Raw genomic sequence first — 14,571 nt, 5'->3', positions numbered from 1 at the left:
TACAGCCACCCTTTTATCATCTCCCATATTTTCCAAAAATGGCACAACATTTGCTGTTCTATCAAACATTCCAAGAAGGGTTAAAAGGAAAACAGTAAAACAAACTAAAAAATCTTTAAACACTCTTCAGTGCTTACCTTGAAAGGCATGTAATTGTCATTTTATATCCTCGCAGTTACTAATAAAAAATACACAAAGTATTTAATTGTTGCTCTAAAATGGGACAACATCATTCTATTTTTATCTCCAAAAATGAAACAACTGCTTAAGTGAATGGTTCTGCCTTTACTCATCATAACTGATAGGTTCATCACCTTTGCCCAGCCTCATACCCTTGTGGTCCTGACACATTTAAATGTGTTCTCCTTTTTCCCTAAGTCTGCAGATAAGATTTTTCATTAGTATCTTTCTGACTCTAAGGTCTAATCTTTGATCTTCTAGCAGCTTAAATTTCTTTCAAACTCTCCCCACTGATGGGGCTTGAGCATGGGAAACCCACACAGTCACTGCTGGCTCCAGGCAAGCTTCTGGCTGAAGAAACACACCGTGCAAGCAGCATCAGTTACAGCTCAATTGTTTCTCCACAAAGAAGTGTGCAAACACCTTAATGTTTGTTTACATAGTACATCAAAGCTCTATTTCTTTTCCAGGAGAGCTCAGGGACTGAACACATGGGACACAGCCCAGGTTCCAGTTTGCTACCAGGGTGGTATGAAGGAGGGTCATGGACTTTCCACAGACAGACTTTCCCTAAAGCCCTAAGCTGGGAGCTGCAGCCAGATGTACAGAGTCTTTGACACAGATGCTCCAAGGTTGAGTTGATCTACACCAAAACCAGGATTCACGCAGATTTTCTTGAACAATACAGCACTGTAAACACGTGTTTGCGTTGTAGCAATTCACAGATTCATACTTCCTCTTCCTCCCTTATCAAAGCACTTTAGGGATTTGTCAGGGGAGAGAAACCACAAAGCCTTCCTTTACGCAACTTTGGAACTGAAGGCTTTGAGGAAAGATATAACAGAATAATTAAAAAACATCTTTAGGGTAACTGGTGCTTAGGGAGGCTTAGCATATTCTGGTTTGAACTGGCTGCTGCTATTTAAATGGGTGCTATCAACCCGAGCCAGAGGGGGACACATCTCTCCTGTTTTATCAAATTCCTTTCTGACTTGCTCAGTTTATATCCTGCATTAGTAAAGACTGTGTTAGTTATAAGCTCAGACTCTCAGTTTTCCTTCATTACCACCTGGAGGCAATACAAAAAGGTCAGTTAGGTTTTTATATTTATGTCTTTTCATAGGAAATCTACATGTCATCACCAGAGAGATTTAACCCCCAAATCCCTTGAAGTCCAGCCAGCAGAAGGGCTGTGGAACTAGAAACCAAACCCTGACCCATTTGTAGAATGAGGGGCAGGCCACTGGATGAGCCACTAAAGGAAGCAGTGAAAATGTCAACAATATAAATGGGCTTGGAAAAGTCAGTGGAGGGCAGGAGAACTATGAAGTGTCAAAGACGAGGCCCACCAACATCTGTACTAGGGAGAAAGACGTGGCAGCTCTGAAGGAAGAGGTCAGAGACTCCAAAGAAAGTCCCCTGCATCTCCAACCTTCTTCAGAAAAGCTCAGAGCTGACTTGTAACTACCCTCCCAAACACCACTGCAGCTTTTCCTACCCTGTCCTGGAGCAGAAGCAGGTTACTGTCCAACACAAAGGTGCCACAGTAAGGAGTCACGAAGAGAGCTAAGAAAGCAGGGCACCACTTACACTGTGTTACAGGTGTGAACTATAGCCTTTGTGCACATGCCCTCCAGCTGTTGCTAGTTATAACACAATGGAGGGATTAGTTGAAGTGAGCTGGCAAAGCTGCCGTGGGATGATGAAAGGTGTACGCACACCCGGAAGGATCACGTTTGCCTCATTTCAGCACCGTGTCAGTACACCGTGTCAGGAAAGGTGCATCAGGATGCCCTTTGTCACAGAGACAATCAAACAAACAAATTCATTTCCAGGGCTTATGAGAGGCAAGTGAATGTAACATCTCAAGGACCAACTTCGTGAAGGAGCACAGAAATGGCGAAGCTTGGGTAGGGACGAGACCAAAGGCTCGGTGTAGATCCTCCACCACACAACTCTAATCCTCTCTTTCCTTCCAATGCTGTCACGCACTGCTCTGACCTCACCTTTCCTGCCTCTCCCACCCTTCCCCCTGGGAAAGCTGCCTTCAAGCCTACAGTTACAGGAACATTTGTTCCAGTGGGCTGGGCAGCGCTCACCCTCCCCACCCGTCCCAGCCCTCTGCCTCTCCTGCTGCTGTTACAGCTCTGTGCCCACACAGCTCTGGAGCTCATCTCTGTGGAAATGAGGCCACCGGAATGACCTGGGTTAAGAGAAAAAAGTCATAAACTGGAATCATTTCACCGATCCACTTTAAAGTCCCTTTCCAAACCATGGCAGCAGCACAAGGAGAAGGGTGGGATTCAACTCTTAGACTGGTTTTGCCAACAGGGAAAATTTTGGTGTGACCCCATCTTGAAGAGAGGGTGGACCTGCAGCCTTTTTTCCTGCTTCTAAAATCAGCTCACTTGACTTCTGAGAGCCTACAAGTGGAAGGGTTCACAAGATCTCCCAAGTCTGAAGCCCTTGGTACCTTATAGATTTGAGCCGTGTCTCTTACCTACTGTGTCTCTTACACTTCCCCAATAAAGCATTTTTTCAGCCCTTAATCACAGAACCAAGAATGGTTTGTTTGGGTTGGAAAGGACCTTTCAAGGTCCCTTAAGTCAGGCCCTCTTCAGTTGCTCCAAGGTGGTGAGCAAAGGAGAGAGAGGTCTGGCCTTTGGCCCTGACCAGTCAGGGAGGGAATCAAACCTCAAGGCTCTGCTCCCACCACACTGGAGCTGTCACAGAGAGGAACTGTTGGGCTGTGCTTTGAGCTTGAGACAAGATGTCCTCATCTAACCTTCCTTCACCAGTCTGCTCTGTCAGCTCTTCTGGAATCCCAAATGGCAGATGCCCATTGCAGCCAGTGCTGGAATTCATGGACAACCACAGTGATGGAACATTTCTGGAACCATACCCAAGTCTTCATCCATGCCCTACTCACCAAGCAGGTTTCCCAGAGCAGCACTGTGGCACCCTTAACACCCTCTACAGTACCCAAGCTCTCTCTCCTAATAACCCTCTGCTGCATGCTCCTTTGGGCTCTCACTCTGTGGCTTGCTATCCCGAGCCCCTCTCTCATATACAGTTCAATTTTTAATTTTCCTAAGAACTGCTCACTTGGAAGGGCTTTGGGAGGTATTTGACTGTGAAGTACTACACAACCAACATCCACTGATTTGCTTTTATCACAACAATTCCCAGGAATAGAGAACTTCCTCAAGATAAGTGTGTTTACACACCACCAAACTTTGTTACTGCAATACCACAGCAGTACATGTCCAGCCTGTTCCCCAGCCCTCATTTGTGTTTGGTGTCTCAGGGACTTTGCATACATTTCATGAGGCTTGAGTGTTAGGTCTTTCCTATCTCTGCACCAAACCCATCCCAAAGAACATTAACCAAAGTGAGCAGCTCATGCTGGAGTGGTTATGTTTCACAGCCTCCTGAGAAATTACTTTTAGAAAACCTGAAACATTCTCCTCCTCAAAAAACAGGTGAGAAGCAAGGGTCACAATTACATTAACCTTCACTGCAAGAATCTTCCACCTGCCCTCTGTCATTAACACTAATTTCCCATGAGCAACCTTCTGAAAGAGTCTATATGTGGATTTTTCAACAGATTAAAATCTTAACTCTCCAACCAGAGCTGAGATAAACCCCAGATGGATGAGACTCAGTTGTGTGCAAAATCTCTAAGAAGGTCATTTGTGAAATGATTTTTGCCTTCTGGACATAATTTCTCAAATTAATCCGAAGTCTGAAGGCTAACCCTGCCCGGCACTGCTGCGAGGCAAGGCAAACTTCAAAGAAACCTAAATTAGCACATAGACTGTGAATGACTAAGAATAAACTTTCACACAGAGAGTAGCTCTCAACTCTAACTACAGCAGGCAAGCTCTACAATCGACAGGAGAGATGCGGTGACCTATGGAAAGGCTGGAAAAACTTATGGACTTTGTCATGGAAAAGTGGGCAGAGGGGGAGCTGGGCCAGGAAATAAACCCAGTGTGTTTAGAAAGCAGGAACTGTGCTGTTAGCCCAGGTTCAAGTATCACTGGAAAGAAGTAGTACCAGGACCTTGAAAAGAGTTCACGTCCCAGGAAAAACCTCTGACAGCTTCTGAAAAAAAATACACCTAATCCAGGAGGTGACACTAAACCAAAACTCCGGGGCAAAGGGACAGAATGACAGAAAAGCAAGGGCAGCAAAGACTAAAGGAATATCACTTGAAAGCTGGATTGTAAACATGCCATTGAGTTTCAGAAGCAACCTCTTCAATAGGACTGAAGAATCAAAGAAGCTTCTTCCAAAGGGTTGAATTCAAGTACCACAGGGCCCAGGAGACTTCTATCCTGTGCATCCCAGCACAGGCTTGGCCAACACAACCCCACATTCCTGCTTTACTAGTGGGGTATTAGTGAAAAACAGTGTTGAAATAAGCCAGTCCCTTCTTTCCCTCTAAGAGTTTCTTGTGGTTGTGTTGTTTTGTCAGAAAGGTTGGAAAAGTGTAACGTTGTTTATTGAAAATCTGCTATTTACTTATTTGAAAAAGGGGCAAGAGCATGTCTTGTAACCACATATGAAACAAAAGATTAGGAAATAGTCAAAAGCTTTCTGCTACTTATGTTTGACTGAACAGGGGTCTCCAGCATTTACAGATTTACTGGAAAGAGGACTCAGTTTCCAGCTCCTGATCTACCTACAAAACACAGCCGAATTTACTGGCAAAAGTATCTGGCAAAAACATCTAACAAAATTTATTTAGGACACATGGAAAAGAGTGACTTCTACTCCTTCTATTCTAAAAGGTCTCCTCTTACCTGTCAAGAGCTGGAGTTAGACGGTAATCTTTGGTTGCTGACAGGATGGCTTTGATCAGATTATCTGTGGAGAAAGGAAGAGGACATTAGGAACAAGTTCTCACTTCTAATGAAAACGAAAACCAAAGTGATGTAAAGCATCTGAAGCAGTTACTGAGAGGAACTGAAATAAGGTTCTCATTAGGAATAAACACTTGCATATTCCTATTTTCTCTAGACAATGACCTTCACACATGGGCTGTAAAGGCATGTAATGTGCCAAATTCTGGTGCAGTGTGCCACTGCCTTGTATGGAGAGTGTGACAGGGAACAAGCACAGTACAGTTTATAGCAGTGATTTCATACCCACCTCTCTGAGATGGCAGTTTAACAAACACTTCAGACATGGAAAGGCCAGTATCACTGTCAGTGCTTGCCTTCAGACAGGCTTTTATGCAGCTGAGTGGTGAATTGGATGCAGGAACAGAACCAAGTTAAAACTGATGCTTTTCATTCTCCTGGGTTACTTTTGGTTTAGGTTCAGTTTCTCAGTCTGACTTTCTTCAATTAAGCCACCATAATTGGTTAAAGAAATGCCCATGGAACCACAGCCTGCAGATACCCAATGAATGCTGCAGCAACCAGATGGTATAAGATATGCAAGCACAGACACACACACAAATTCAATGCATTAAACTGTAGAAGCACAATCATTACACACCAATAATTCTATCAGCTATGGAAATTTTTGAGTCTGCTTCCCTCTAGATTTTGTCATTTGTCCCTAACTTTACCACCTCTCTCCCCCAAAAAGGCCCTCACTCCTTTACCATGACCCATCCAGGGCCAAGAAGCAGCAATGCTCTGGTTAGTCTGGATTTAAAAATGCACCAGCAACTTCAGAATGTCTGAAAAAAAAGTCCATCTGCCTCCAAATCCTGACTCTAACTGTGGACTTAAGCAGATGCCTAAGAGAAGCACAAAAACAAAGCAAAGAGACATAATATTTCCCTGAAATCCTCTTCTACCATTTAACTGTTTTCAAATCAGGGATTTCGGATATCAGGTATAGCTCCTTTGTATCCGGCAACCCTCAGTGATTTCTCTTCCATGAGCTCAGAATCCTCCTCGATCCATACGGAGTTCCAATCACTTCCCAATTTTGAATTGGCTTCTCTGAGCTTCATTTACAGGGGAAAAGATTGTGAAGAATTAGTCACCTTCCACTTTGCTTGGGAGATTGTAAATATCTATCATGTCCTTCCCTTAAACATATCAGACAACTAGTCCAAAAGTTCTTAGGAAACAACCAATCAAAACGAATAAATAAGTCTCATTTCTTTACCAAAGATTAAAAATGATGCCAGGAACGTTAAGAAGACTGACACTCAAGTGATTTTTTACACTGAACTTAAATAGCCTTCCTGACAGGCATGCACTTACTGCAATGGGCACAGTTTGGGGAGACCCTTTCAAGTAAAGAGTTCTGCTCCTATTTACTGCGTCCCTCTGCAGAAACTACAGGGCTGGGACTGTGTGGGACCAACACACCAGCTCGAGGCAGTCCATGGGCCAAACAGCTCTGAACCTGACAACAGGCTGGTGAGACACACAGGGCAGACAAACGAAGGTGATAAATGGAAAACTCCGACAGTTACTTTGAGATTTGGGGAAGTTTTTGACACGGCATCAGTGACAGGCCCTGCCAACCATTACAAGCTGAGAAGTGGGATTACTTTCAGAAGATCACATTCTGGAGTGGAGTAAAGGAAGAGGCAATTTATAAGGGTAAGAGCAAGTTACTCTGATAACAAAGTAGCGGTGTTGTTTAATTTTCCTTCATGTGAGGAATTTCTTTTGATGCATAGGCAGCAGGCTCCCTGCCTCCAACAGGAATGCTATTTCCCTAAATCTGCCACAGGTTGCTGTGACCTCTAATGGCACCATGCCACAGTCCTCTCCTTGGCCTGCCTCATACACTGACTCTTACTGGACAGCATGTGTTACTGTCCTTGTTTTCCCCCAGTCTCAGAAAGGAGATCAAAGGATTGCATGCCAAGGGCTGCAACCTCCCATCACCAAAGCCTTTGTTATGCCAGGTTTGCTCTACCACCCACAAGTCACACCCTGCACTACTTGGAGACCATCCGATAGACTATTTTAAAAAGCACATTAAAATAATACAGCTGAGTAATGCGCTCACATAATTCGGGTTTCCTCATCTTGCCAGCTAATTAGTAATGCCTTCGTAGTGAATGCTCAGGAATCAAATACAACTCCTTTAGGAGTGGCAATGGCAGTATCTGGAACAGAGATGCTTCCCATTCCCATCATCCAGAGAGGAAAAAGCAAAACAAAACGAACAACAATACAGAACACTCAGTACAGATTAAGAACGGCCCAACAGGAGACATCTCTCCAGCAGCCCCCACAGCCCAACAACCCACGGCATCCAAAAGGTTTGGAAGCTGCACAAATCACAGCGTTATCATTCAAAACTGCTGGATGAAGCTCAGTAAAAGTCCTTCACTGCCAAGTGCCCACTCGCAGCAGGAACGAACGTGGCACCAAGTTCATCTAGTCTAGCCCCCTCACTGGGGCCAGGAGCTGCAAGCACTAACAGGACAGTGGCTGGGGCAGGGGAGAGGCAGAAGGTCTTTCTGGCTGAGCTGGAACTTTACTAGAAGATGTTCATTGCACTGCTGCTGAGGTGGGCATTTGCACTCGGCCCCTTGCCTCTGGCACCAGGATGGAAAGAAAAAGCCTCCTCCAGAAGGAGCTTCTAGAACTCATTCCAACAGAACTCATTCCAACAGTAAAAATATGTGGCTTTAATACAGCTCCTTCAAGTCAAAGGCTCTAAGGTGATACATAAACACACACACACACACGTGAACACACGTGCCTATTCCTGAATTCACATTTTCAGGTCCCCCACCTGTTCTCATTTTTGAAAGCAGTGAAAACCTTTATACTCTGAGGGAATCAAACTTGCTGAAGTACATGAGGCAAGTAAGTGACATAACTAGGAAGAGAATAAGGCCTTTGGCTCTTAGACAAGAAGCCCTCTGCAAAAGGTCTCATCTTTGGACAGTCCTCTTGACTTCTGTGTTCTTCACATATGTCTGGTACACTTTAATGACAAATTAATGGAAATGAACGTCAATATCCTGCATTTTCACCCTCACTTTCTCTCATCATTAAATAATGAACACATCACTACGGCAAGCAATCTACTGAAGTTTTCTGCAGCCATAGCTTCTTTATTGTTTTCTTGTCATGGAGAATTTAGCTCACTGGGGAGTGTGGGAGATTATTTAACCCCATTCATCTATCAGCCACTATGCATACACTATTACTATAAAAACAAAGAAGCCTCTGCACATTTTTCCTCCCATCTAGAGGAGTTGACTACATTTATCTAAGAATCCTGAGTTATCTTGACATATTCTATCAACTTTGCCTTATATCATCAGAAGATTCAAAAGCCAGCTCAGGACTGCAAGATTTCTCTGAACCCAAGTACATCTTGACTTCAAGTTGACCCCGAAATTTTCAGACATTTGGAAAAAGTAAAAGTAAATAGTTAGAAATCAGGCAGGCAGTGACCACACAGCGAGAACAAGCCTAAATCTCGATTCTAGCCTTTTTCTCCGTTATTTACGTGAAGGAGTGGAAAAGACTTTCAGTGTAAATGTCAACAACACTTAAAATCGTTGTTTCTAATGTACAAGCTTCTTGTTTGTACCATTAAAAAAGGATGGGAGACCTTTCACCCCCAGAGGGTTGCTGCAGGCACCTCGCAGGGGCTCGCCTAGAAAGCAGGCACACTGGGATGCTGGTGCACTCTCAAGTAGCCAAGAGAAGAGAGGCTGTAATTTTTCAAGTTTTCTATACCAGCCATCTTCCTCAAAAAACCAGCAAGTCCACATGCCCTTATTGGCAGCAGCAAGTATCTGTATACTGTGCATTAGGGTCAGGGGACAGTGTGCTGCTGCAGTTCTGCGTGTTCGCCCTGTGAGCCGTGGCCAGTGCCCACCTCCATAGGTGGTCACCCAGCTGCCATCGCTTCTGCAGGGTGCTGGGCATCAGCACCAGCCTCTGGGAATAGACTGCCCAGAGTGAGGTTGGTTGGCATCCCTGAAATGAACTTTTACATCAAGGTTTTTACATCTTTCGATGAACAATCTTTACTTTAAGTCAAGGGAGGTGATTCTGCCACTCTACTCTGCCCTAGTGAGGCTCCACCTGGAGTGCTGTGTCCAATTCTGGGCTCCTCAGGACAAGAGAGACACGGAGCTCCTGGAGGGGGTCCAGCAGAGAGCAACAAAGGTGATTTAGGGACTGGAGCACCTCTCTTATGAGGAAAGGCTGAGAGAGCTGGGCCTGTTCAGCCTTGAGGGGGGACCTCATCAATGTCTGAAGGGACAAGAGGATGGACCAGGCTTTGCTCAGTGGTGCCAAGCAGTGGGACAGGAGGCACCAGGCAGGAACTGAAGCCCAGGGAGTTCACCTGAACATGAGGAAGAACTTCTTTACTGTGCAGTGACCGTGCACTGGAACAGGTTGCCCAGAGAGGCTGCAGAGTCTCCCTCACTGGAGATATTCAAGAACTGTCTGGACACAATCCTGTGCCATGTGCTCTGGGATGACCCTGCTGGAGCAGGGAGGTGGGACCAGGTGACCCACTGTGGTCCTTTCCAACCTGACCCGCTCTGATTTCCCACCCTGGTGCCCAGCACAAGGCCACGGACCCAAGTCTTACCACATATCCTGTTCTCCAGCTCTCTTCCAGAAACACCAAGTCCAGCTATAGATACACAACATTATTTCTATTTTAGTGAAGTTGGGAATCCACTGAGTACAACAGGTATCACAATGTGTCTGAAGTTCCCTGCACCACTTCTTTTCATTACTGATCAGCTAACTTTAGAAGGTCTAAGGAGGAAAAAGCAGCTACAAAGACTTCCTGAACTTAGCAGTAAAAAAACTACAAAAAACAAAACAAAAACAAAACAACAAAAAAACCCCATGTGAACTGGCTCTCAAAGACAACTGAGTAATCTGTCCCCAAATCAAAACCTGTGTGTAAACACAAGAGTGGCTTCTTTGAGGTCATTAGCTGTACCAGATTTAGGTGGTTTACTTGAGATACTCTACACTAACAACAGGACTTAAAACTGCCACTCCTCCAAATATCCCAGTAATTCCATTGATGATTTTTAATGGCATTAAGACAAGAGACATATAGTGTTGCATAGGCACAAAACTCAAAGTAAAAGGAAAAAAAAGACTGAACATGCATGGTACCCTCTCTAGCAATTTTAGAAGAACCTGGCATGTGTTAAATGTAAGCTCCAGAAAGCCCTTAAGGCCTTTTTTTATAACAAGATATAAATAAAATACATAACATTTGGACTCTTCATTTACATCGTCGTTTTGGAGCCTTTGGGGATTTTTTTTTTTTTCCAAGCTTTTCTTCACAACCAAGAGTTTGTTTTTTCAGAACACAAGCTTAGTTCCCAACATAATCCCACGGCTTGGAAAGTTGGAACATTAATTTAAAAAACAATTATGCCAAAAAAACGGGGCAACATTTTGCAATAACCGTGCATTAACCATTTTGATCCAAACTCAAGTTCAATGCACAGGAAGCAATAAAGCCTGTAAAACAGGAGAATTCACGCCAAATAAAAATGGTCCTTGAAAGATTCACAATATGCTGGTCGAAGACACACAGGAAAATAAATACAGTTGTTACAGAGGGTTGTTCTTCCCTTCATTGCTGCATTTTTGTTGACCCTTCACAGGTGGCCAAGCAGTGTCTTCAAGGCCAAAAAAACTCAGCAGCTACTACAATGATTCCTAATTCTTCTGACCCTTGCAGAAGCATTAAGAAATGGCACTTCAAAACCCAAAGGAGCCTCAAAAGCCAGAGGAGACCTGCTTTTCCCTCTGGGAGGTAAAAGAGAGGAATAATATCCATGTCTCAATTGCACTTCAAGACGTCTGTGACGAACTCCAATACAGAGTCACCCAATTAACGGCACACTTGAGGTTTGAGTCTCCCTGGGGCACCTTTCCCTTCTCAGTGGGTTGGGAAAGGGGCTATTATTTAGGCACACTCAGAAACAAAGCATCAGTTTTGACTGAAATAAGGGATTGCATGAGAAGGTTTTACTTTCATCAGGAGAGCTCAAGAATGGAAGTTGATTTAACTTTAAAATTCACAGTATAACTTCCCTTTAGAGGATTTATTCGACAACGAAAAGCTGGTCCTCTACCTTTTCTGAAACTTTCATTTTTTTCTTCCCTTTCAAACCTCTCATTTAATTTCTTGAGGCTATAAAATCAGCCAAATTCCCTGGGGAAACAGCAGAATTTTTATATCTATATTCCCATGTGATAATGGCAACTATTACCAATTTTGGTCAAATGCAAAATTCTAGTGGAAACTAGTTCAGAAATCTGCCTCAAACTCAGGAAGAAACAACAATCCTGTGTTAATACCTACTCTGAATAGAACTAATGGCTATACATGCTTGTGCTTCTTGCTTATTTGTTAAAGGAAGAATACAAGAAGATAAAAAAAAAGGCTCATAGTAGAAAAACGTCTGTACAACAGAGCAACACTAACAAAATAAGGGCAAGACTGGAGAATTAAACCAGAAAAAACCCAACTCATTCAGACCCAGTCAAATGTAGGGAAGGTGTCTGTATGTGGTACTCCAGTCTCTCTAAAGAGCTAGAAGAGTAGGTTGGAAAAGAGCTACTTTTCTGATAGTCTTTCTTTGAGTCAGCTGTAAATTAAAATTGTCATGTCCAACCGAACATGTTTTCTCAGAGATAAAGCGTTGCTCGTGCCAAGAAAGTCGATGTAAAAGCTATGCAAGAAAAGAACGCGCATGAAAAGAGAGTAGATTTTCTCCCAGTAACACTGTGATATGCCAACTTTTGCACGCCTGAAAACTCAACAGTTTTACTGGAGATGAATGACCTCTGCCCCATGAGACCAGTGAAAACTCTGCTAAGCAGCACTGAACCACGGTTCTTCCCAGAAGCACTAACACGGAAGAAAACATCCAAATAAAACCGAGTACAAATACAGTTAATTGTTGCACAATACATTCATTAGCATTGGTGGTCTGGACAAAGACTTAATTCCTTTGTCACCGATTCCAGATGTCCCTCCTGTGCCAAACGAAAATACGAAGCCTCCTGGCCAGCAGTTCGTACTACATTTGCTAAAAACTGTAGCACTTGAAACGTGTTCTTGATATTCCCTTATCGCCACGGGGAAGAAATTGCTTTCTAGATTCCTGGCGGGAGGGAAATCCTGCAAGATGGTGACAAGAGAATCACTCCCTAAGAAGTAACTATCACCTTCAAAGGCAAACTGATTCAGGGCCAACAAAGCAGCCCCTCTGCTAAAAACAACTGAGCAGGAACAAAGGTGGAAGTGAAGACCTATAATTATTGCTAAGCACTGACACAACTACTGACTAAATGCACGGAAGATATACTACATGGATCATGTCTGTTTAGTTTTTTAGTGCATGCTGTGCCATATGTTTTCACTTAGGTTAAAAAAAAATAAAACAACTACAGCAACTCTTCCATCGTCATTACATGGAGGAGATGCCAGATACTAGCTACTCTTTCTTATGAAAGCCTTTTATATTCTTCAAACCACATGTACTGAGAAATTCTATTAATAGTCAGGTATTTCTCCAGTCTTGTTTGTTGCCCTTCTCCAAATAACTCTTTCCTTTTGCTTTAGCTACAGAGGTAAATTTGGGGAGGAAGCCCTCTGGGATTAATAATCTCACTAGCACTATAAACAATTTTTCCATTGCTTATTCATTGACAAATTTAACCCTGAAAGCAGTGTATGTGCTAGAGGGTCTCTGTAACTATGTGGACAGCACGTGTATATTCATACCTCCATAATTACACTGACAGTGCACTGCTAAAGAAGAAATGTCAATTTAAATTTTTGAAAAATCTCCACATCGCTCACTTAAGAGCCTGAGATTGCCGCAGCCTCCTTGCCCCTCACTGAAAAAAGCTGCAACAGCAGGCTTGGTGGGTGCTGGGAAAGAAGGGTTCCTACAAGGAAATGAGGTCCTCGCACATGGTGAATCATGGGAGGCACTCCAACATCCCAGTTAATGCCAAAACAATAGCCTGGGACACAGGAGGGTGCTCGGCAGCCTGAGCTGTCCCCCACAGGACATGCTGACATTTATAGCTTTTAGAGTTCCAACTTCTCATTACAGTTTGCTCTTCCTGACAACTCAGGGCTGACCAGTTTCACCATGTTCCCCGCTTTGGCTATACACACACTAACAAACAAACTGGCAGCAGGGCACGGGCCCACACTGTCCCACACAAGTCCATACTATTAAAAGGTTAGCACAGTCCCAGATGTGTTCACCAGCGCCAACAAATATCCTCCTCTAAAATTCTCACGCATTCACAGGCTAATAGAGGCCAGTGACCTTTCTTGATAGGAAGCCTGGACATAACCACTCTGTTTTGGGGGGGGGGGCAGGGAGTTAATCTGTTTGAACAATGAGCTCAACAGCCTTCAGGACTAGAGGACAACCATTTTATTTATTAATAGCGATGCAGTCATCATTTCCAAGCACTTACAGTGGCCCATCCCATTTCCAGACTCTGTAAGTCACAGAGTAGGAGACAACAAGCTCGACGTGGCAAAAGCATCTCATTTTTTTAAAGTAACTGCAGTCAGACGTGACACTGGCCTGTTTGTCAACACAGTCATTCTTCATTTAGAAAATCTTGATCCAGATTCTGAAAGATAATCTGCATAGCCAACTGCAGAAATCACTGGGCAAAACCTAGACCCACTGTTGCATGGAAAGCCAAGCTAGATACTGGTAGTGACCCTTTATGGCATCAAAACCTAACACCTCTTCACCTCTCCATATCTATTACTTCCCCTATCCTCTGCACACAGAGAAAGCCAGAGTTTCCACAAGGGCTACAAACATCTCTGATGAATGCAATGACACCTTCAATCTGCTGGATTAGCCCCAACAGTCCTGACAGCTCTCAGCTCCGCTTTTGTCCCAGTTTGATGAGTACTGGGATCAAGTAATTAGGATCAATCCATCATCCAAATCTTTGGTGAACTGAAACTCTGCCCATTTAAGACAGATTAAGAAAAAGGTATGACTGCTGCTCTTAAATTCCTCTTCACCTATTTCTAATACCTTGTAGAGGACTCTCACAACCACTGTTCAGAGTCTGCACAAGACTGCGTGCCACTTGCCTCATCCCAGAAAGTCCCGCTCATCAAGCAGCAGGGTTGCCACCTGCCTATTTTCTGTGCCTCTTTCATTTAGCACACAAGGAATCACTAAGGTTGTTACCTGACAACAGCAGCAGTTTCCAATCTGACTGCTGCAATTCCTACTGCAACAGTCCCTTTCAGATCCAGCAGCATTTGAGGCAAAGTCTAAAAACTTTCGTATTCAAGACCACATTCCCCTTGACGGCTTCTACACACAAATGCTCTTGCTGAGAGAGAATGAGCCATAAAAACCCCTTGCCTGGGCTAATGGACAAATCAGAAAAT

General features: G+C 43.8%; 1 protein-coding gene across 7 annotated transcripts in view; it reads right to left on the bottom strand.

The window, feature by feature from the left end:
- Positions 1-14,571, bottom strand: part of ST3GAL3 (ST3 beta-galactoside alpha-2,3-sialyltransferase 3) — a 175,650-nt gene that overhangs the window by 51,949 nt on the left and 109,130 nt on the right. For all 7 annotated transcript variants that reach the window (XM_050306474.1, XM_050306477.1, XM_050306472.1 and 4 more), the window contains one exon: positions 4,989-5,052. In XM_050306474.1, the coding sequence (XP_050162431.1) occupies positions 4,989-5,052 (64 nt within the window). The remainder of the gene's footprint in view (positions 1-4,988; positions 5,053-14,571) is intronic.

The sequence above is a fragment of the Myiozetetes cayanensis genome, unplaced genomic scaffold (genome assembly GCF_022539395.1).
Source record: "Myiozetetes cayanensis isolate MyiCay16 unplaced genomic scaffold, myiCay2020 scf12, whole genome shotgun sequence".
NCBI lineage: Eukaryota > Metazoa > Chordata > Aves > Passeriformes > Tyrannidae > Myiozetetes > Myiozetetes cayanensis.
This window is presented reverse-complemented; position numbering and strand designations above follow the sequence as displayed.